Here is a 22,237-nt window from a genome sequence, read left to right on the forward strand (position 1 = left end):
AAGAAGGCAAGATGATAAGCTGGAGGTGGGGTCACATGAGAAAGGAATGCAGCCACCCCCAGACAGATAACATGTGTTCTCAAGATGGTTGGGATTAGACAGTTTCTGTGGTGGCAAAATCTTTCCTCATTCCTCACTAGATGTTGGATTTAGACATTATGATTATTATGATCAGACCCTTTGAATGGTGAGGGTCCTAAGCAGGCAGGCCTCAGCCATTAGGGAAATACATTTTGGAGCCAGAGCACTGTAACCCTCTGAACCACAAGGCTTCACAGCAAGACCAGCATGTTCTTTTCAGCCCACTTCCATGTTCACGTTCCACATGGCAGTTTCTCACTTTGGCTGAAATCAATACTTCATATTGAATATGGGAACTTAACAGTTTTCGATAACCAATTCTCTATGACAGCCTTTGACTGCTCTTTTATTCTGTGACAATGCCTGATAAAGAGTTATGGGAAAAATGTTTCCTAGTTTAGAAACACTGATGGATTTGTTTGAGGATAGATAGGTTCCTCGCTGAGTATTTGGACTTGGCATTTCTGCTAAGGAAGGATAATTGTGGCCTCATTTCTGGTATGGGACTAGTTGAACACACATACACTCCCAGGTACTTCATGGAAGAAAAATGTACTTACTGTTCAGAATAATCATAAGTTAACATTGTTGCAGAGCTATTAGACACACCTAATTCCCTGTAGAAGCAGTGATCCTATAGCAGTATAGACGGGAAAGCAGGCATTGTTCCATACATTTACTGCTAGTAATGAACAAGAGTGCATGTGAGCCACATTTGTTTGAGAAGATGTGGGTGCTTATGTTTGTTGTTAAGATAATCTTGTAAAAGTTTAAGAAGGAGGTTTTGCAGGTTAGAGAACAAAAATGAAGTGAAGTAATAGAGTAATTACGAAAAATTAGGGAAGTTAGCTTTTGTGTCTCTCCTTTTGTTGTTTGAAGTTATACCATGCTGAGAGGGGGGACTTTGTTCCTAACTATAGCAGTAAGGTACCATATATTTTTAGTGCTTTTTTCTCTAGTCAGTGCTTTGTGGTATAATACCGCACATCCTGTGTTGTGAAAAATAAACAGAGCTGTCACATAAGCTCTACTCTGTTTCATAGACAGACCAGTAAATGAATGTTTAGAAACCCCCTGTTAGAAAAATTAGTATTCTAGAGGAGCTGTTGTATTTAATTCATATCTTACAAAGTAATGATAACAATAAACCCCATAAAAAAAAAGAGTAAACAGGAAAAACCAAATAACCCTTGTAATCTGCCCTTTTTGGATTGAGACATTTTAGAATAAATAGGTTGCTTGTATCTTAAGGAGGCGAGCTGTATGTTTGACTTCTGTAGCCGAGGACAGAATAAGTAATGAGTTGTGAGAATGATGCATTGCTGTCTTGTGGACCATATTTGGATGCAACATGTGTTTTTTGTTCTTCCACCACCTCTCATAAGAGACAAGTTTTTGGGCCTCATTCCAGATACAAGGTCATCAAAAAGTGTTATATGCCCAGTAGGTTTGTTTCCTTGGGAAAGAAAGATATTTTATATGAACACAAGGCTCTTCTGACCGCACAGTCCTTTTATGCTTGGGGTGAGGTGAGATTGATCAGCACTTAGCAGTTTGTCACTGTGCAGTGGGAAAGCTAGCCATTGTTAAAGAGCCAGTTTTCAAAGCCCTCTCTTGCCCTTCGCTTTTCCCCTGAGATGTGTCTAATTCAAATATGCCCATGGGGTCGCCCTCTAGACATTTAGCGTGGGAAAGGAACCACCCTGTACACAAATAGCACAAATTATAGCAGAGAAACGGCAGATGGTAATCTGCAGTGTATCTTAAAGGCACAGCTAGAAGTGGTCATGTTGTTCACACAGGGAATTTAACCTACTGGGAATGTGGAGGGTAGGGAGGACTTCTTTCTGTGTGTGTGGTAGTATTGGTGCTATCTTCCTGGGAATGAGCTAAGAGTCAAGTTAATGTTCATTAGCTCACAAAAATGATCCGCATGTGTACTTTCTTATAAAAGGTGTGTTCCTGGCTGTTTATTTATAGTAACAAAAAACTAAAATTTAGGCCTGTCTTTTCTATTCAGGGACTGGCACATCTTCACATTCATCATGTGATTCACCGGGATATCAAGGGCCAGAATGTGTTACTGACCGAGAATGCAGAGGTGAAACTTGGTATGTAATGGATGTGCGGCGTGATCTCATACTTGCACCTGGTACAAGCCAGCTGCACTCTCTGCTCTGCTTCCATCTAGCGAAAAGTTCAGTCTGTTGCCCATGTTTTCTATTTCTGTTCTTAAGAATGTGGGAACTGAGCATATTGCTTACCCTGGCTCCAGCCTTCCCACTTCCATGTTTGTATGTTTGTTCACCCCTCTGCCCATCTCCCCCTTCTATATACAGCAGCCAGACTGATCTTCAGATCAGACCATGCCACTTACCTACTTATAGACCCTTAATGGCTTCCTACTTTACTTTGGATAAAACCTGAATTTCTTACCCTTGCCCATGAAAAGCCATGTAAGATCTGACCCGTGCTACTTTTCCCTCCTCATTTTATGTCCCTCTTTACTTCTCTCTTCATCAATTACTGTCTTATTTTCTTTTTTTTTAAGCTTAGGGCCTTTGCATAACTATTTCCCATTGGGAAGACTTGACTTCAATTTTGAAGTCAGTTTTTTTTCTCACGTTCAGGGGCCTTTCCAACCGCTGATCTGTCTTGGGCCCTGGTGCTTGTTTCTTTCATAGTATTATTCACAATTTATAGTTCTGTGATTGTTTGTTTACTTCTGTTACTGTTTCCTTTGTCAGAATGTGAGTTCTGGGAATGCAGCAACTATTGTATTACCCAGCACCTAGTATAATGACTTTATTGTAGTAGGTGCTTGATAAATTTCTGCTTGGATAGATAATTGTAGCCCATGGTGTTTTCCTAGAGTTATTTACAAGGGTTCTTTTATATTTCTTGTTTCCCTTAGCTGGGTCTGAACTCATTCGAATCACTTTCATCTAAGTGTTGTATCAAATTTTTAAACAGAGTTTGTATTAATTTTTCTTCCACTAACACATCACAAAATTTTTTATGTTTATGTGGGTCTAATCCACCTTTCTTTTAGAAATCATAGGCACAGCTGTTGTACTGTAAAAGTAAGATCTTCATAGTCAATTTCTTGCATAGTGTCTGTGTTTGTTGGTCTTCTGTCCAATTGGAAACTCCCCTCAAGGCTAAGGTAGGAAGCACTTGAGCAGTTCTACCAAATGACTCAGTGAGCTGTTTGTTCCCTGCACTGGTCTCCTGGTACCGGCCTGTGATAGTCCCTGAGTGATCACTTAGTGATTGGTTACCATTGCCTTCTAAGTTTCTGTGATTGCTTAGGCTTCCTGCACTGACCGGCTGGCCCATGTGTCTCTGGTTCCTGCACTGACTGGCCTCTGTGTTTCTCTCTCTAGAGGAGCACTCAGTGAGTGAGTCCACACCCTGGACAAACCATTTTCTGAGCATGTTCTGTGCATAGAAGTTGAATCTATGATCCCTGTAACTCATCTCAGCATGGGCTTCTCCACCTTTGCAGGTTCCTGCTTGGGTAATGGCTGTGTGTGTAGTGATAGTGTTGGCAGTGACTGATGGCAGGCATTCCGTTAGAGGTCATGGTCTTCCTGCCAGCTCTGCCTGCCATCTTTGAACTTTCCTCTAGACCACCACCACCATCCAATTGGGTGGGATGCAGAAGTCACTGAAAAATCAGCAGAAGTCCCAAGTGCTTTAGGGGGTGTTTATGAACATGTGATTTAACTTGATTTTCTTTATTTGATTCAGTACTGTGTTCTTTTCAAGAAAACATTTGTGGTTTTCTTATATTTATGGTTATTAAATATAAGAAAGTATATTTCTTATATACTTATAAGAAGTATACTGCTTAAGAAGGTAAGTCAAGTGCATCTCAGTCAGTTCTCCTGAACCTGGGGCTCTCTGTGACTTGATCTTGTTTGTGGCAGTTCTCTGAAAGCACTCAAGGTTGTGGTTCATTTACAAGGCCCTCTGCTGGTCACTGTTGGAGAAGCTGGGGAGGCAGCCAGATCCAGGCCTCCCAGGAGCTTCTGGACTACTTGGTAGAGGATCTCGCAGTTTTGGTGGCCTTACTGTGGAAGGGCACTCCTGACCAGTGTTGCCTGCCTTGAAGAGGATTGCATATTCATGAAACACCAATGTTTCAGTTTACTATAAAGACATTTCCTCCTTGAGTTTTTCCCCAAGTATGTCTGGTTTGTAATTGTGTTTCATTTTGTCTTCCTTTCTCTTCCTCCCACAGTCGACTTTGGTGTGAGTGCTCAGCTGGACAGGACGGTGGGGCGCAGAAATACATTCATAGGCACTCCCTACTGGATGGCTCCTGAGGTGATCGCCTGTGACGAGAACCCAGATGCCACCTATGATTACAGAGTAAGAGGCACCTGCTCCATAGGCCTTTGCAGGGCCACTGGCGGGATGGGGGCTTTACTTACAAATTACACACTCCTTGTCTGCCTGCTTTTTCAGGGAGGAAGATCTTCAGTGAGGAAAATTTCAAGTGCAAATTTTCCAGGACAGTATTCAGATGCCATCTTTTTTGTCCATTTGCATCACGTGACTGTGTTCTCACTAAGAAATACGCTGGTTTCAAAGCAGTCTGGAGCACTTTGTCGTGGCTAGAACTTTTCGCTCCTATTTGCTATCCTTTTTAACTTGAAGGATATATTAGAATCAAATATTTATTCTTTTTAAAATATTGCCATTTATAGTAATAGTTTCATTTGAGTAAAATTTTATATATTTTTTTGAACAGCTTTACAGCTTTGATTTGGTACACAAATTTATTTAAATTATTAGAGTGACCTCTAGGGACTTGAATCAATAATGCACTTTAAAAAAATTGAGATGTAAATCTGTATTTGTTATCAAACTCAGGTTACTATTTTTATAAAAACTATTTTTAAAAATCCATGCCTTAATTAGATGAACCTGTTGTCTAATGTTCTACCCTCTAGATTTGTCTCATTACTTCTTTATGCCATTTAGCTTAGTTTGTTTCCTGTAAACTGGAAAGGCTTAATTTGTGTCAAGCAAGATCACCAATGGGGAGGTGAAGGTGGAGGTGCTTTGTTTCGCCTTGAAGCAGGGGGCATGCAGAACTGCTCATCCCCGACTTATGTTGCCAGGAGTGGCCACTGGGGTAGGGTAATGAGCCCCTTTGTGTACCCCAATAGTATAGAAAGCTTAGGGGAGGAATGATAGGTCTCTCCGTTTTGTTGTATTCAGACATATGTGTCTGAACTTTGTAATGTAAATATAGATTATTTAGAAAAACTCTTAAATTGAGCAACTTTAATTCATTGGTTAGGATAGCATATGAACAAATATATAGTCATGACAGTAAGTATCCTCATCTACTTTTCAAAAATCTTTTTTTGGATTTTAAGAAATATCGTCTGATAAGACTTTTGTACATCAGGCAATGTTTAATGAGTACCTGCCAATACAAAAGTAAATAAAATGGCAAAAACACCTGCCATCATGGAACTTATTTTTGGGCAGAAAGTGAAGTTTAATTCAAATTTTAAATTTAGTATTTCAGTTGAATCAGGAAAAAAAAAATTCCTTGTGCAGAAAACCAGCTGACTTGTTTGGTTTGCAGGTGGGTGGGGATGCTTAGTGGCATGATTTGAATTAGTGAACCACGTTAGGTTTTATGAATTCAATGGTGAACATTTTGTAAAAAATGCTTTCTGGCCTTTAAACTTTAAAATCTTAAGTTTGAGTTACCAACATTAAACATAAATCTGGGCCAGAAGTCTAAAGTATTAAATGCTTATGAAGAAACATACTGAATAGTAGACCATTCACGGAACATTTAGACAGAGGCTTTTAAGTGGACCAACTCTAGTTCATTCATAGATGTGAATGGTTTTAATTAACAAATGAATTTTCTCTTTCCATCCATCTGTTCATCCGTCTGTCCGTCCATCCGTCCATCCATCCATCCATCCATCCATCCATCCATCCATCCAGCGTTCTACAAATGTGTTTGTGCTTTTAATTTTCTGGCAAACTTCCTTTTGGATTATATAGCAAAGTTGTGTAAATAGCCAGAAATGTAAGTTAGTGGCTTTGTAGATACTCTGGTATCCATACATACTGTTTTATTTTTGCAGAGTGATCTTTGGTCTTGTGGCATTACAGCCATTGAGATGGCAGAAGGTGCTCCCCGTAAGTAATTTTCTTTTCTTTTTAGCTCACTTGTTACGTGTAACTTAAACCTCTCCCAAGACTTCAAAAAGAACAGCTCAGCTCCATGGATAAAGGCATTTCTGGTGGACTGTTTAGATGAAGGCATCATAAATATAGTTAAGTTTTAGATGTAAAAGAAATTCTTGGCAACCACTGTTACTATTCCTTTTGGAGATCTCTAGGAGTCCCATAGGCTGCATTTTCTTTTATTTAAGTTGCACTCACATATGTGACCTGAAGTAGTGCCGAGATCAGATAGTTAAGTAGTAAGTTTTCTTTTTACATTTTAAATTGGATAGTTCAGTGAAACTAGTCCTAACACATGAAATTTTAATATTACTTAAGTTTTGACTTAACTAAAGGAGGCATACTTTATTTATGGTATAATTTTTTTGTGTGTGTTAAGTGAAATTTTGTGTTTGCTTCTCCATTGAATTCAATTAATGAGAACTTGATATAAATCATTTCTGATCACAGATGAGGTAGATTTGCAGAGAACAAAGGGAAAAAACCACAGCATTTTCTGCTGGTCCCCATTTAAAAAGGTATACACAAAGAATGTGTAACTGTGGCATGGGACATAGTTGCTGCTGAATAAATATTTGTTGAATGAATGAAAATAATTGTTGACAGTTAAAAATTAGTTTTTAATACAGAAATAGAGATCTGCCTTAAACACCATACATTCCCTTGTGCTTCTTTCTAAGGAAGTGAAGCAGGGAAGTACCACCTCATCCTTAGTCTCATTTTTTGTTCTCAAGGGGAATAGCATTGTCTGCTTCTCCTCATTGCCCAGGTGCCTTATAAGAGTCTTTTGAAGGTAAATAAACACATGAAAATGCACACTGCATATAGTGACATAGTAATGCCTACCGTGTGTGCCTAATAGACCTTTATTGGGTGAGTGATAAGAGTACAAACAGCAATTGCACAGAATTAAACAATTCCACTTTACACTCAATTTTTGTTCCTTCTAGTATTTTTAGCTATAACAACGAACAGTTAGCATTTCTGGAGGGCCTAACTGTACTCATTCTGTTCCCAGGCATTGTGTGAAAGCCTTTGAAAGCCATATCTGATTTAATCTCAACAGCAACTCTATGAAAATACAATCATTTTAATTGGAATCTTAAAGATAGTTTAACAACTTAAGTGTTAGCTCCTTTAAGAATTTGATTTATGAAAACTTTCCAATGTCTTTTTGAAAATGTATATTCATCTCATTGCTCTTATCCTCCCACTTTGCTATTTTTAAATGGGACATTCAAGGTATGCCCTGGAGTTCATAACTAGATGTCTGGACTGCTTGGTATGAAGTATATCAGTCAGACGATGGGCCAGAGCATTTCATGTTATTTATGAGTGAGCCCTAGAAATCAAGAATGAGTAAAATAAGTGCCATACTGACACAACCGTCTCCTCTCCCCAGCTCTCTGTGACATGCATCCAATGAGAGCACTGTTTCTCATTCCCAGAAACCCTCCTCCCCGGCTGAAGTCAAAAAAATGGTAAGCTATATACAGTTTTTTGTTGTTCTTTTCCTTTTTTTTTTTTATTGTTTCTTTTTAGTTATACTTTCTTCTGAGATAAAATTCTGGCCCTTCTAATTTTGGGGAACACAGGAGCTGGTTCTTCAAAACGCCAATTAAAAGGTGCGTTGTTTTTTTTAAATGAGATTTTTCTTCATAAATTCTGAATTACAAAACAGTGACAAATGACCATATGAAACACCATAACATGGCTAAACACAAATGTTCTATTTTAATATTTAGGTATTCTTTTAAGTGTAATATACTTCTAAACATCTTTCCATTAAAGAAAGAAAGCTGTGTTGACTTGCAGTTCTTCACATGAAGGAGGATTTTAAAATTAATGGAGGCTTTTACTGTAATTATTATTTTTTAATTGAAGTTAGACATACCAGTTTTCACTGCAGAATAGCACAGAATGGTTCTGTCTTCTTTTGCTGTCACTTTTCCTTCTCCTTGTAACTCGCATACATTTGTCAAACGGAGTACTGATACCCACAGAGAGAGAGAAGGATGACTTTCCCTGAGAAAGGCTGTTAGGATTGCAGCATTGTGGGAACATGTTGAGTTAGTTGTAAAATCTTGAAGGAAGACAGTGTTTTGGGTTCTGCCGAGAATTTTACCCCCTCTTTCCTTCCTGAACTTCTTTCTGGGTCCTTTCTGTTAGTTCTGGTCTGTACTCTGGCTCTTCATGCATGGCCTTCCCTCCTTTTTGTGTTCCTCCTTCTGTTTTTCTGGGCTCATCTATCTTACTGATTACTACCTAGTATATGGCTTTTTTTTTTTTTTTTCCTTTTTTTTTAACATTTCTTACTAGTTTTCCAGTTGTTGCTGCCTTCTCTTAGGTTCTTGACTCTGATTCTGAAATATGCAAAACATCTTAGTTAAGCTTCCATTCTGAGTTTGGCCTTTTAGCTGTTCTGGCTTGCTGTTTTCTTCTTGGTTGCTCACCTTTTGGTGATTTGCAGTTCTCTTTTCCCTTGTTGTTGCACACTGACACCCATCTTCACACCAGTTTTCTTCATACTTCTCCCTTTACCTCACTGTCCTTGCCCCCAACACATTTCACCATTCTTTCCCCTCTATCTTCTGCTGGCAGGATTTTTCTAAATTTTTTGTACACTGTCTTTAATCACATTTGACTTCATATGGCTCCATATTGGCTATCTAATTCCATTTACCTGTTTTTAGAATGGTTTTTATTGCCACACAGTTGTAAGGATTTTAGCCCCAGTTGCCACACAGTTCTAGAGGTTTTAGCCCCAATCAGTCTTTTGTCTTAAGACATAATAACTCTGGACATCCATGGGTGGCCACCCATAGGGAAACCCAGTGTGTATAGCAGATATCACCAAGGAATAGGCTATGGAGCTGGAGTGACTCTTTACCCAGTTCATGCTAAACTAAGTAGTACTCATTTTTTCCTTTATTTATCTCTGTCAGATTTTGTTGACAGAAATCTATACTGGAAGGATTGCTAAGTTAATGGTATCTTCAGGGTACCTCATACTCTGATTATTCTGGTCATTAGCTACAGTTTTGTATTAACCACTGTGTGTCCAACATACAGTGATACAAAGAGACAGTGGTAGACAGCAATAAATGCTTCCTGTGTTCTTTTTTTTAAAACTGGATTAGATGACACATTTCATCCATTTATATCCCTGTTCTCATGTTATCTGAGTATTCTAAAAGGATGAGATAATTATAGACCCCTCTTCCTTCGTGATTGCTGTCATCCACCTAATGTAAATTCTACTTTTTTTCCCCCTTTTTTGAGAAATGGCTTTCAGAAGATGATCAATGTCCTTCTGCCAGTAGAACTTGATTGTTGATTTTAGAAAATATATTGTAGATCATTGATTCTCCAATGTTCATCTGTGGATACAATGCATAGGAATCCTTTTGGAATCTTTTAATTGATAGTTCCAAGTTTTTGGTCTGGGGAGTGACTCAGGTACTTTTATCTTTGATAAACTCCCCAAAATGATCTTTGTGGATATTGGGTCTTAGAAATCTCTGTGTTAAAGTATTTCACTATACTGTATAGATTAAGTTCCTCATTAAACAGAATAAAGTAACAGCTACTTTAAATGACTTTAAGGGCTTTTGTCTGAGCTTACCCTGACATATTTTTTCATTCTTTTTTACTTTTCATACTAGCATCAGAAAATAACTCATTATTCTCTAACACTTCCCTACTTTTGTTCCTATCGTTCCTTCACTCTGGAAAGTTGTCTTCTCTCTCCTACCTTATGAATGTCAAGTATCCTACTTTTTCTTCTTGTCTGATCCACTGTAACGGGTTTTTTTTTTTCCTCCTCTGTAAGTTTGATATACGTCTGCTGTTGTGTATACCTAAATTTCCTCCACTTTATTTCCTATGTGTATGTGTTAATAGAGCCTAATATAAACAAATGCAAATAGTTGATACATAAATATTTGTTGAATTGAAAAAAAATTAAGTTTTAATGGAAATAACAATATAAGTGATTCTTAAAAAGCAGTGAAGTAAGTGGAAAGAGTGAACTAATTTTCTAACTCACATTTTTAAAGACTGAATACCTCATTCATTCAACAAAAATTTATTTCATACCTATTGTGGTGTGCATGCCTAGTGTTGAGCATTGCCCACAGGTTGAGATGTAGGAACCAGTTTTTGACCTGTACCATTTCAACTTTGCAACAGGAAAGAAACATAAAGTATGCAGTCTGTTAAAAGCAGATAACCCCAGAAGAAAGCCTCCTAACTTGGGGCACATAGGGCAGAGTGTTGCCAGGAAGATTTACCAGAAGTGGTGATTCTTGAGATGGGTCTCAAAAAATAGGATAGGTAAGAGTGTCTTAACCAAGGCTAGGGCCGTGGTCCTCATGAGCCGAGCATGGAGAAACAGGCAGAAGTAAAAGTGGCCAGCATGGCAAGTGTGAGTGACAGATTCATCTCTTCTCCCTCACCCCTTAAAAAAAGAGCAACAACTATAATATCCTTCTTTGTACATTAAACAGAGGGAACCGACAAATCAACCAGTTTGGAACTCGGATTGAAATGCCAAATTAACAGGTTCAAGAGCCCCAGCAGTTGGACATGGGCTCTGCTCCTTTTCTTATCTCATTGTCTGTCCTTGTCTTCTAGGTACCAGATATCTGTCCCATCTGCCTTCATTTTAGCAAAGACCTCCCTCTACCCCCTTGCCTCCTCCACTCCTGTAATTAAGTGATTAATGTGCGATATTAGATTTAAACCCAGTTCATTTAAATCCCTATTTGTGGTGTGTTGTTACTGATGTGATGCGCCACTTAAACTGTTAATTTAATGCTCCTGATCCTCAACAGTCCTAAGTTCCTATTTATTTCATACGTTATTCCTATGTATTCCCAGAATGTTCACACTGAATTCTGAAGCTCTTCTTTATTTTGAGGCTTGTAAGTTACTGATATTTTGGATCTTTACTCTTTGTGGTGGAAATTTGATGATTTTTTTCACTTCTTACAGGTCGAAGAAATTTTTTAGTTTTATAGAAGGGTGCCTGGTGAAGAATTACATGCAGCGGCCCTCTACAGAGCAGCTTTTGAAACATCCTTTTATAAGGGATCAGCCAAACGAAAGGCAAGTTAGAATCCAGCTTAAGGATCATATAGATCGTACCAGGAAGAAGAGAGGCGAGAAAGGTACTAAGCCTGTTTTTGTTTTCATCCTTTAAAATTTTTATTTTTAGGTTCTTGTGAACTAGAGTAGGCCACCCTCTTCCAAGCGGTGAGAGTGCTCATTGGCCAGTGCTTGCCTGGTTTCTCTCAGCTTGGAGTTCAGTGCTTAGGCCTGGGTTCCAGCCTGGCTCCGAGTGGAGTTGGCTGGAGCTTTGGGGTGTGTCACCAAGCTTGTAGCAAATGCATAGGTATTGCAGTGGGATGCTTTTCTTGTTCCTGAGAGTCATGTCATTGTTGCTGCTCATTTTACTTGATTATGGATGTGTTCATGGCGCATTTCACTGGGGTTTATTTAACGTCTGCTGTGAGCATCACCAACAGTGTGTTTCTGTATAATTCTCCTTATCAAGAACCCCTGCCCAGGCTTTTTTATTGCTCTACTCTGTTACAAGTGGTGTGGTGGTATGGGCCACATGCATAGCCAGACTACTTTGCTTTTAGTAGCATGCACAACACAAGCATGCTCTTGTGCTAAATAGTAAAGATGTTTTTCTCTTCCCAGTATCTTTGTTTTATGTCTTTGTACATACTTCGCCCACCTTCCTGGAATGCTCTGTGTTCTCCTTCTGTCCAGCAAGGTGCAGTTCAAGCATCATCACCATCTTTACTAAAACACCTTCTCTCTGAGGCTGCTAGCTCACATTGATCTTTCTCTTTTGTGGGTCCTTATAATAACTTTATAGAAAACGCTTGGACAAGTGGTATCCTATTATTTTTTGGTATTCAAATTTCCAGGTCAGAGAAGAAACTAAAAAGAGCATATTCAAGGCAGTAAAAGAATTGGTCAAAGTCTGGAGGCCTTTCTGCCTGTACTGGTAGTCATCATTAAGTCATCATTGATGTTCAGAATAAACTTTTTCCTTCTGATATGCTTAGTTATAAAAGTAATTAAGCTTTGTACATTAAGCTATGCATTTGTAACACAGTGAACTAAAGCTTGAAAACAAGACTTTTTTCCTTAACTCTCAATTGACATGGAAGCCCCGTTTAGGAAAAAAATATTTGCATATTGGATCGTTTTCCCATGACTTTACTTTGTAATAATAGCTAACATTCATGGAACATTTGGCAGACAACTTAGATCATCTCACATTTTCCTCATCACCCACATTTTGCAGATGGAAACAGCAGAGCACCTTCCCTTCATTTCAGTCTTCAAGTCACAGTGACCTCTATTTTGTCTTTGGGTTTACCTTCCAGACACCATCAGCCTCTTGTCAATAATTAGTAATTTGTAGTCTAAAATTATAAACATAGCAGAGTACCTATTTTAAGGATTCTGCAGATTATTTAAGCTGGAATTTCCCTTAGAAGCTAGCATAGTATATTAAAATTATATAACTTTGATGGTCTAGCTTGCAGAAGAACTTATATATGTAGACTGTCAGAGTTGCATAGAACCATATTTTGAGTGAAGGAAACTAATTTTTAATATCTCTCTCTCTCTCTTTTTTTTTTTTTTTTGAGACGCAGTCTTGCTCTGTCACCCAGGCTGGAGTGCAATGGCGCCATCTCTGTTCGCTCAGCCTCCTCCTCCTGGTTTCAAGCGATTCTCCTGCCTCTGCCTTCTGAGTAGTTGGGGTTACAGGCTTCTCAGTGCACCACCACACCCAGCTAATTTTTGTATTTTTGGTGGAGACAGGGTTTCACCATGTTGGTGAGGCTGGCCTCGAACTCCTGACCACATGATCCTCCTGCCATGCCCTCCCAAAGTGCTGAGATTACAGGCGTGAGCCACTGCGCCTGGCCTGATTTTCATCTTATAATATGTCTTTGAAAAAATAGAAGTGTTTGTGTCTGCACTTTGTTTTTAAAACTCTTCAACCTATCTGGTTTTTTGATTGATTTCTAGAGTGAAATTGCTCACTGAAAGTTGGATATTGACATTAAGTTAAAGGACCAATAAAATGGTCTTTTGAGAAAACTGTATAAAACCTATAGAACTGAAATGAGTTTCAGCTTGTTTGTTTGAAGCCTGGCCTAAGTACAGCAGATTTTAGTCTTTCTTTTGCTGTATGGTTTAATTAGTTTTCCCCTGGTTTGCCCGGTTGGTTTGTGGGTACATTGGGCTTGTTTTCCCTGTTCCTGGTTAATGTCTCACTTTGTGTCCATCGCATGGGCTTTTTTCTCTGCCGCACTCTCTGTGGATCCCTAATTGCAAAAGTCACCAAATAAAGTCTCTTGGTTGCCTTAGTTTCAGCAGTTACATCTCTTTTCGAATTTTGGCATCAAAGTGGATTTTGGTGGATTTACTAGTGCCCTCAGGTCTTTTTTCCTGTTTGTCAGGGGCTCTGGACCCCCTCTTGTGGTCCTGCACCTCCTCAGCGGTGCATCGCCATGCAAGGTTAGCTCGAATGCCATGGAATCAGCTTTTCTATGGGGAGTAAGGCCGGCCAAGGAATAGATGCTGTCACTATGAGAATGTGGTGTCTTGCCCCTCCTCCCCAAGTTCTCCATACAAGATGCTGTTTTCACAGGGAACTTGTTCGTTTTCTGCTGTGATGCTCCTGGAGATGCTTGTCTGAACAGGCATGTGTCAGGACTTGTGAACTGTCCCATTTACCTTTTCCTTTTCTTCATAGATGAAACTGAATATGAGTACAGTGGGAGTGAGGAAGAAGAGGAGGAAGTGCCTGAACAGGAAGGAGAGCCAAGGTAACCACAAAGCCACTGTTTAGTATTCTACTTTATGAAGAGATTTAGCTTTATGTTGTACCAGGATTTCAGAAGACTCCTGTGTGGTACAAGAAATCTTAAATTACTTAGACAGTGCCTTACTGTCTTCCATTCTTCTCTATTCTTGGCAGATTCCTGTTAACATTTTTCTCCCCTGGATTTTCTTACCCTGTGGTTCTTTACCAAGGGTTGTATTGTGTCCCCTCCCCCAGTCACTGAGAAATGTGTGGGCTGAGCAAGGGAGAGTACCCCAGCATTTATTGTTCCAGAAGTCATAGACGGTGAAGGTGCCATTGAACATCATTTCTTGTGGTGTACAGAACATGCCTACACACAAAGAATTGTCCTGCTCATGGACCAGCAGGACTATGTGTGTCCATAAATAATTTTATGATCTGTATTTTAGTTTATTTCTGGCTTCCGAAGATTCAGTAAAGCAGAAGGTTAAGGAGTTCAGACTGGTTGCATGAACTTCATAACAACTGATGAATCAGAGAATAGAGGATGTTTGGATTTTAATGATGAGTGCGCCTGGCAGTTGTCCATGCTGCAGTATGTGGCTGATGAATTGAACAAAGGGAGGGTAGAAGGGCATCTCAAGAGACTGTGGGGAGCCATGTGCCAGAGAATGGGACTTGGAAGAGAGAGAAGAGGAATTTATTGAAGCTACTCCATAATCTGTTTTTTTTCCCTTATGTAGGAGAAGATTTTAATCCATTTTAGACTAAGAATTTCAGAGGAATTGGAACTGATTTCATGAGCAATATAATTGTTTTTGAATAGGAGGAGCACTGTATGATGAAGGAGGCAATTTAAGGAGCTATGTTTGCCATGCTGCTCTGGATGCTGTGGCAGTGGAGAAGTAACTCAGTGGGGAGATAGCTAGGAAGGGTGTGTTTAATTGATCTGTACAGTGGCTAATTCATAGGACCTGCTTGGGCTCAGCTGCTGACCCGGAACTAAGAAAGTGGGAAGGAATTCATGATAGGACTTGGCGGTTGACCAGACAAAGACACAGAAATGTTGTAAATACTGAAGAGTGGTCTGATGGTTCTGCTTACTGAAGAGAAATAAGGTGGTAAAAGGATGACTAGTGAAATGAAACAGGGTGATTTCAACTGTTCTTTTACTGAGTTTGAATTGTTGTGAGAACCTTAAGTAGAAATGTCTTGTGAAGCAGACATCTAGGACAGCATTTTAAGATATTTACTAAATGAATAAAAGAAGATATAGAACAATTGATTTGTAGATGTAGTCATTTCTGTGTATGTATTAGTTGCCTCTCTGGAGTCAGAGGAACTAGAGTATGAATGTAGAAATGGAATAGGATGCTGGTGCTGCTGTCTCACCTAGAGGACAATATGATCTGTGCACGCCCCTGAAAGCCCTACTTTCTCCTGCAGTTCCATTGTGAACGTGCCTGGTGAGTCTACTCTTCGTCGAGATTTTCTGAGACTGCAGCAGGAGAACAAGGAACGTTCTGAGGCTCTTCGGAGACAACAGTTACTACAGGAGCAACAGCTCCGGGAGCAGGAAGAATATAAAAGGCAACTGCTGGCAGAGAGACAGAAGCGGATTGAGCAGCAGAAAGAACAGAGGCGACGGCTAGAAGAGGTAGCAAAAGGAAAATGTCCAAGTTGGTTGGTCTTTTCTCTTTCCGCATTTACACTGGTAGTGAGCCACTTAAAGGAATATCCTCTGTAGCTTCCTGGGGTAACACATATCCCCTGGCACAGCTGTTTACGTAACTTATGAAAGAAAGCTTATGCTTTGGACTGGCAGGCCTTCACATTCCTTGAGGCCTTAGAAATGTTTTCCTTCCTTGTAAAAACTTTGGGGATCTACTCCACAGTTACTCATCAACATACTGTGTTAGATGCAGAGCAAATGTCCCAAAGGTGGCATCAGACCAGTTTTGTGAAGTCTTTGTATTATGGTTTAAGTTGGCTTGCTCAGGCCTGACCTGATTGCTTTTCCACTCTCAGCCTCTGGTTCCCAGTTTGTATGTGCATGTTTTTCTGAAACCAGACTTTTTCATATGAAATTTTTTTTCTCTCTAAATGCCTTAACTTTAGGTATACTTAAGAGCAGGGGATGCAGGACAGATAGCTAATGCATGTGGGGCTTAATACCTAGGTGGTGGGTTGACAGGTGCAGCAAACCACTATAGCACACGTTTACCTATGTAACAAACCTGCATGTTCTGCAATGTATCCCAGAACTTAAAGTTAAAAAAAAAAAAAATAAGATGTGGACATAGAGACAGAAACACAGGAAGAGTGTCCCGTGGCGAGGGAGGCGAGATGGGAATTGTGGTCTGCACATGAAGGAAGGCCAAGTGTTGCCTGCAACCACCAAAGCTAGGAAGAGGCAAAGAAGGACCCTTCCCTAGAGCCTCCAGAGAGAACATGACCCTGCTAACTCACACCTCGATTTCAGAGTTCCAATATCAAGAACTAAGAGAAAATGCATTCCTACTGGTTTAAGCAAAAAAATAAAAATTAAAAAAAAAGAAAAAGAAAGAAAGAGTAAGGGATGCAGAAAACAATTTGAACCCGGAAGTAGTAGTGTCCTGTGGTGAAGGAGTACATTTTGCACCACCTGCTCATTTAACTTATTAATATTGCTAACATTGGTAATGTGGTTACCTTACAGCTTTCACGTTTTTAATGCACAGAAATATATTATTTCCCTATACAGTCATGGGTCGCTTAATGACGGGGATACATTCTGAGAAATGCATCATTAGGTGATCCGTCATAGTGGGAACATCATAGAGTGTACCTACACAGACCTAGATAGTACAGCCTACTACGCACCTAGGCTCTGTGGTGTGGCCTCTTGCTCCTAGGCTACAAACCTGTACAGCATGTTACTGTGCCTAATACTGTAGGCAGTTGTAACATAATGGTGAGTATCTGTATATGTAAACATAGAAAAAATATGGTAAAAATATGATATTATAATTTTATGGGACCACCATTGTATATGCAGTTCTTCATTGACCAAAACATGGCTATTTTGCCTGGGGAGCAGAAGAGTTTTTGATTTTCTTTTCTTGACTGGCTCCTGCTGCATAGTGCACGGGCCCAAAGTTCTTATTCATTATCATTTCTGTTTTTATTTGATTCACACACCTTATTGTTTTACCTTTTTTTCCTCCAGAAAAATGGCCCAACAACAATAAAGCCCTGTATTGATATCATCCCATGGAATTTAATTTATTAAATCGTAACACATGCCATTAAATATTACCCAACTTATTTAACAGCACATCTTGACATGGAATCTTTCTTACATTTTGTGTATTTGTAGTCTGGATTCTGAACAGTCTTTATAATTTGCCCCTTGTTTAGAAAAATCGGTGCCTGCTGAGCTAACGAGCCTGTAAATACTCAGCTAGGACCTTTAAAAGAAAAGGACGTACATTCCCCTGTAGTAGGGACAACTTTGCTGCTTATATAACGCTTTTTGTAGTTAATTTGCAAATTCCCTGTAGTATTTTTGTTAAGACTCTTTGTAGTGTTCTTTGAACCTAATAAATCTTGAATGGGTTCAGAGGTCTGTTCAAGTTGCATATTGACTGTACTTATTTTATTAGAATGCTTGAGTTTTGAGACTTTAGCTGTTTCTAGTTATTTCTTGAAATGGCGTTTTCCACTGTCTTTTCTGATCCCAGCCTGTACTTTCCTTAAGCAGGTGGCATAGATCACTTTGGTGGTTTATAACTTCAGGTATCAAGGACCAGATCAAATTAGCGCTCATTTGTAACACATCTTGGAAATGTCTTTCAGGCTGTCATTAGTGAGACGAGTATCCATTATTCAGCCTCTGCATGTGGTAGGTGGTAAGGATTGCAAGGTGAAGGTTAGCAATGGCTCATAGGGAAGAGCTGAATTTTGTTTTATTAGCTAAGTAGATGCTAGTGAATGTCTGTGAAAACGAGAATTTTGCTTTAACGTGTTTTCATTAGCCCATTAATTTCAGGTTTTCTGTTTAAGTTGAAACTCAGTATCATCTCTTTGAGCTTCTTTTCTTAATTAGGAAAGATTAAAAAAATATTGAAATGGGAAAAGTCACGAGTGGAATCCACTGGTTTGGATTTTTGGTCAGCTAGCTGCTTATTGTTAGCCTGGGTAGTTAAGCTTAATTTATACTCCAGGTCCCAGGAAGTTATTTTGGGAATAGTGTGATCCCTTCTTTGGGGAATTGGTTCCAGGACTAACCATGGATACCAGAACTGCAGATGCCCAAGTCTCTGAGATAAAGTGGCCTAGTACTTGCACATAACCTATGCACTTCCTTCCATATATAGTCATATGCTGCATAACAGTGTTTTGGTCAACAACAGACTACAGGTATGATGGCGGTCCCATAAGATTATAATGGACCTGAAAAATTCCTATTGCCTAGTGACATCATAGCCATTGTAACATGATAGTACAACCCATTACTTGTGATTGTGTTGATGCTGGTGTAAACTCACGTATTGCACTGCTGGTTGTATAAAAGTATAGCACATACAATTATATACAATACGTAATACTTGATAATGACAATAAATGACTTTGTTACTGGATTTATGTATTTACTATATTATACTTTCTAATCATTATTTTAGAGCATACTCCTCCTACATGTTAAAAAACCAAGTTAACTGTAAAAGAACCTTAGGCAGATCCTTCAGGAGGATTCCAGAAGGCATTGTGATCATAGGAGATGACAGCTAACAACTCCATGTGTGTTATTGTCCTGGAAGACCCTCCAATGGGACAAGATGTAGAAGTAGAAGATAATGATATTGAGGATCCTGACCTTGTGCAGGCCTAGACTAATGTGTATGTTTGTGTCTTACTTTTTAACAAAAAAATTTTTAAAGCTAAAAGAAATTTTTTTTAATTGGAAAAAAGTTTATAGGATAGAAATAAAATATTTTGTACATTTATATGAATTGTTTGTGTATTAATACAAATGAATAAAATTAAAATATTAATGAAGTCAGAAAAAGCTACATTAAGATTAATATTGAAGAAAGAAACACATTTTTAAATAAATTTAGTATGGCCTGAATGCACAGTGTTTATGAAGGCTACAGTAGTGTAATGTCCAGGGCCTTCATATTCACTCACAGACTCACCCAGAGCAACCTCCAGCCTCTCGAGCTCCATTAATGGTGAGATATAGCATTTGTAATATTTTATAGCATGTTTTTACTGTACTTTTTTTGTGTTTAGATACACAGCTACTTACCATTGTGTTGCAGTTACTTAGCGTATTCAGTGTAGTACCATGCCGTGCAGGTTTGTAGCCTAGGAGCAATAGGCTACACCATACGGCCTAGGTATGTAGCAGGCTGTACCATCTAGGTTTGTGTGTGCACACTATATGATGTTCATACAATGAAGAAATCACCTGACGACACATTTCTAGGAACATATCCCTGTTGTTAAGCAACATATGACTGTACTTTACATCATCTCTGGATTACTTAATAGTGAACACAATGTAAATGCCATGCAAATACCTGTTATACTGTATTGTTTAGTGAATTATGACCAAAAAAAGTCTGTACAGATGCAATTTTTTCAAATATTTTTCGACCCAAAGTTGGTCGAATCCATGAGGATGTGGAACCTGTGGAGACAGAGGGCTAACCGTATTTGAGCCATAAGTGGTTTGTAGCCCTTTATTGGCATTAAGGGTTTAGTCAGAACTGTTTGAAGAACAGAGATTATTTGATAAAGTAAGTAAAGATGGTCAGCCTTACTCATAAGATATTGAAACAGAAAGGAGATAACTTTCTATCAGCAGACTGGCAAAACATGTTCCAATAAGTCAAGGCTGTGGGCAAACACAGTGCAGATGCCACAAAACCAGGCCCACTGGGGTTGGGGATTTCTCCTGCCATCTGCACACTCCTGTCTCTACACCCTCTTTGCGGTAAGGGATGGTGCTTTTGCCCTTCATAGGTCCCTCATCTTTAAGAAGCATGTACACTCCCACACCGTACCTCCCTTGGTGCTCTCTGAAATCTGCTGCTGTTATTATCGCCCTCCTTTGCTTGCTACTCTGCTTTCTCCTCGACTCCTGTGTGAACTGGATCTCCTTTGAAAGTCCTGGCAACTAACTCTTTTGGAGTTTGTCTCCCAGTTTTGCCAAAAATGAAGTTTTTGGTTTTTCTTCTTGTTTTGTTTGGATGGTTCCAGGAGGAAAAGGGGAGAATGCTGGGCTCGTGCAGCCAAGTTCATACTGAGAGTCTGAGCACTTCTTCCTGGCCCTCCCTGCTGCTCTTCATGTGTGTGACCGTGCTCCTTGAGTCCTTCTCTTCTGGGTACCCTCATGTTTTGTCAGCTTACTCTAAGTAAATTATCCAGATTTAAAAAAGGATACTTTTATTCCTCCCTCAAAATTTTGTTTTGTTTTGGAGACAGGGTTTTGCTCTGCCACTCAGGCTGGAGTGAGGTGGTGCAGTTTCAGCTCACTGCAGCCTCTGCTTCTTGGGCTCAGGTGATCCTCCTGGCTCAGCTTCTCAAGTAGCTGGGACTACAGGCATGCACCAGCACACCCAGCTAATTTTTTTCCTCCTGCCTCAGCTTCCCAAACTGCTGGAATTACAGGCATGAGCCACTGCACCCAGCCAAAAAGTTTTAATACTACTTTTCCTATTTAGAGCATCATCACACCTTTGGCTCATAACAGATGTTGGGTCTAGCTAAATTTTTTTTTTTCACGTTGTTCATAAGACAACCTTTTCTTCTATCCTGTATTTATTTGCTTTTTAGGAAATATGAAGCTTTCTTAATTATGGTGTCATTTTATCCCAATAGTTTTGTGCTCTTTTTTTTTTTATTGAATCATGATTTGGCATCCTTTTTCTGTCTGTTTCTACGCTCATGACATTCACACATTTGGTTAGCATGTTTTCTTTGTTCTTTGTCTAAGTTTAATAAAAATAGTCTGGGCATGGTGGTTCACACCTGTAATCCCAGCCACTTTGAGAGGTCAAGATGGGAGGCTCACTTAAGCCCAGGAGTTTGAGATAAGCTTGGGAATATAGCAAGACCCCATCTCTATTTAATAAAAAAATAAAAAGATAAAAGAAGGAAAGAAAATAAAAATATTAAACAAGATGATGTCCTGGAGAAAACCTGATTAGTTTTTGCCACTTGTAATTTTCTTTCTATTTTTAAACAGTACTGATGGGATGTTCAGGTCTTTCCTGTCTCAGAGTCTTTTAGCTAGTATTTTAAAAAATCTTTTACATCTTTCCTTTCAAAGCCTTTATCCCTGTGACTTTGGAATATCTACTTCCTTAATTAAGGGTAAATGTTAGTGTGAGCACCAGCAGTTTCTTTTGGCCTTTCTTCCATCAAGAGGACACACAGTAACATTTATTTCTGTCATTCCTACAAAATCCCAAAGTGATTTCTACAAATCTCAGCAAAATTTTAGAGGGGCAGTGGAAGTTGAAGACATTAAAAACAAAGGGAAGCAAGAGAAAAAAAACTCTGTGTGAAATGGGATTAGTATTGATATTAAATTATAACACTAGGAAAACATAAAAGTTTCTCAGTAAAAAATTAATAAATTGTGCCATGTATTCATTGTATATTTCTTGGTTTTGAAATTTAGAAGGAAGGCAGTGAGCTCTTTTACTCTGAAGCACTTTCCAGCAGTTGCCATGTATTTTAAAGAAATAGGAACCATTTTCTCAATCTTTCTTTCCTACAGAAAAGGCCTTTGTTTTGCAAGCTATTAGTATCTAACATCAGGGGTACATGTTAGCACATGCTACCGTTCTTAAAAAAGTAGTTCCAGCTTTAATATATACAGTAATCATAGTGTCCTGGCATGCCAGTGCCCCAACAGCTAAGGCCTTGCTTCCTGTCAAGCTAGCATCTCAGCTGGTATGCAAAAGGTGGCCTTATAAGTTCTTAAATATTGTCTTGGCATCCCAATCTGATGTTTGGTTATATTTGCAGTTAAATTTTGTAGTGAGTTTAATTCCTTATACACGATTTGTTATCCAAAGATGGGGAAGAAAC

At 39.0% G+C, this 22,237-nt stretch overlaps 1 protein-coding gene across 39 annotated transcripts in view; it reads left to right on the top strand.

Annotated features, from left to right (window-relative positions):
* MAP4K4 (mitogen-activated protein kinase kinase kinase kinase 4) overlaps positions 1 to 22,237 on the top strand; it is a 188,192-nt gene that overhangs the window by 126,115 nt on the left and 39,840 nt on the right. For 38 of the 39 annotated variants that reach the window (XM_032255491.1, XM_032255496.1, XM_032255501.1 and 35 more), the window contains exons 6-12: positions 2,102 to 2,192; positions 4,328 to 4,458; positions 6,207 to 6,261; positions 7,712 to 7,790; positions 11,305 to 11,480; positions 14,099 to 14,171; positions 15,596 to 15,806. In XM_032255491.1, coding sequence (XP_032111382.1) covers positions 2,102 to 2,192; positions 4,328 to 4,458; positions 6,207 to 6,261; positions 7,712 to 7,790; positions 11,305 to 11,480; positions 14,099 to 14,171; positions 15,596 to 15,806 — 816 coding nt within the window. The remainder of the gene's footprint in view (positions 1 to 2,101; positions 2,193 to 4,327; positions 4,459 to 6,206; positions 6,262 to 7,711; positions 7,791 to 11,304; positions 11,481 to 14,098; positions 14,172 to 15,595; positions 15,807 to 22,237) is intronic. The other variant, XM_032255529.1, reaches the window with a different exon arrangement.

Source organism: Sapajus apella, unplaced genomic scaffold, assembly GCF_009761245.1.
Source record: "Sapajus apella isolate SASKATOON/1434 unplaced genomic scaffold, GSC_monkey_1.0 scaffold89, whole genome shotgun sequence".
Lineage (NCBI taxonomy): Eukaryota > Metazoa > Chordata > Mammalia > Primates > Cebidae > Sapajus > Sapajus apella.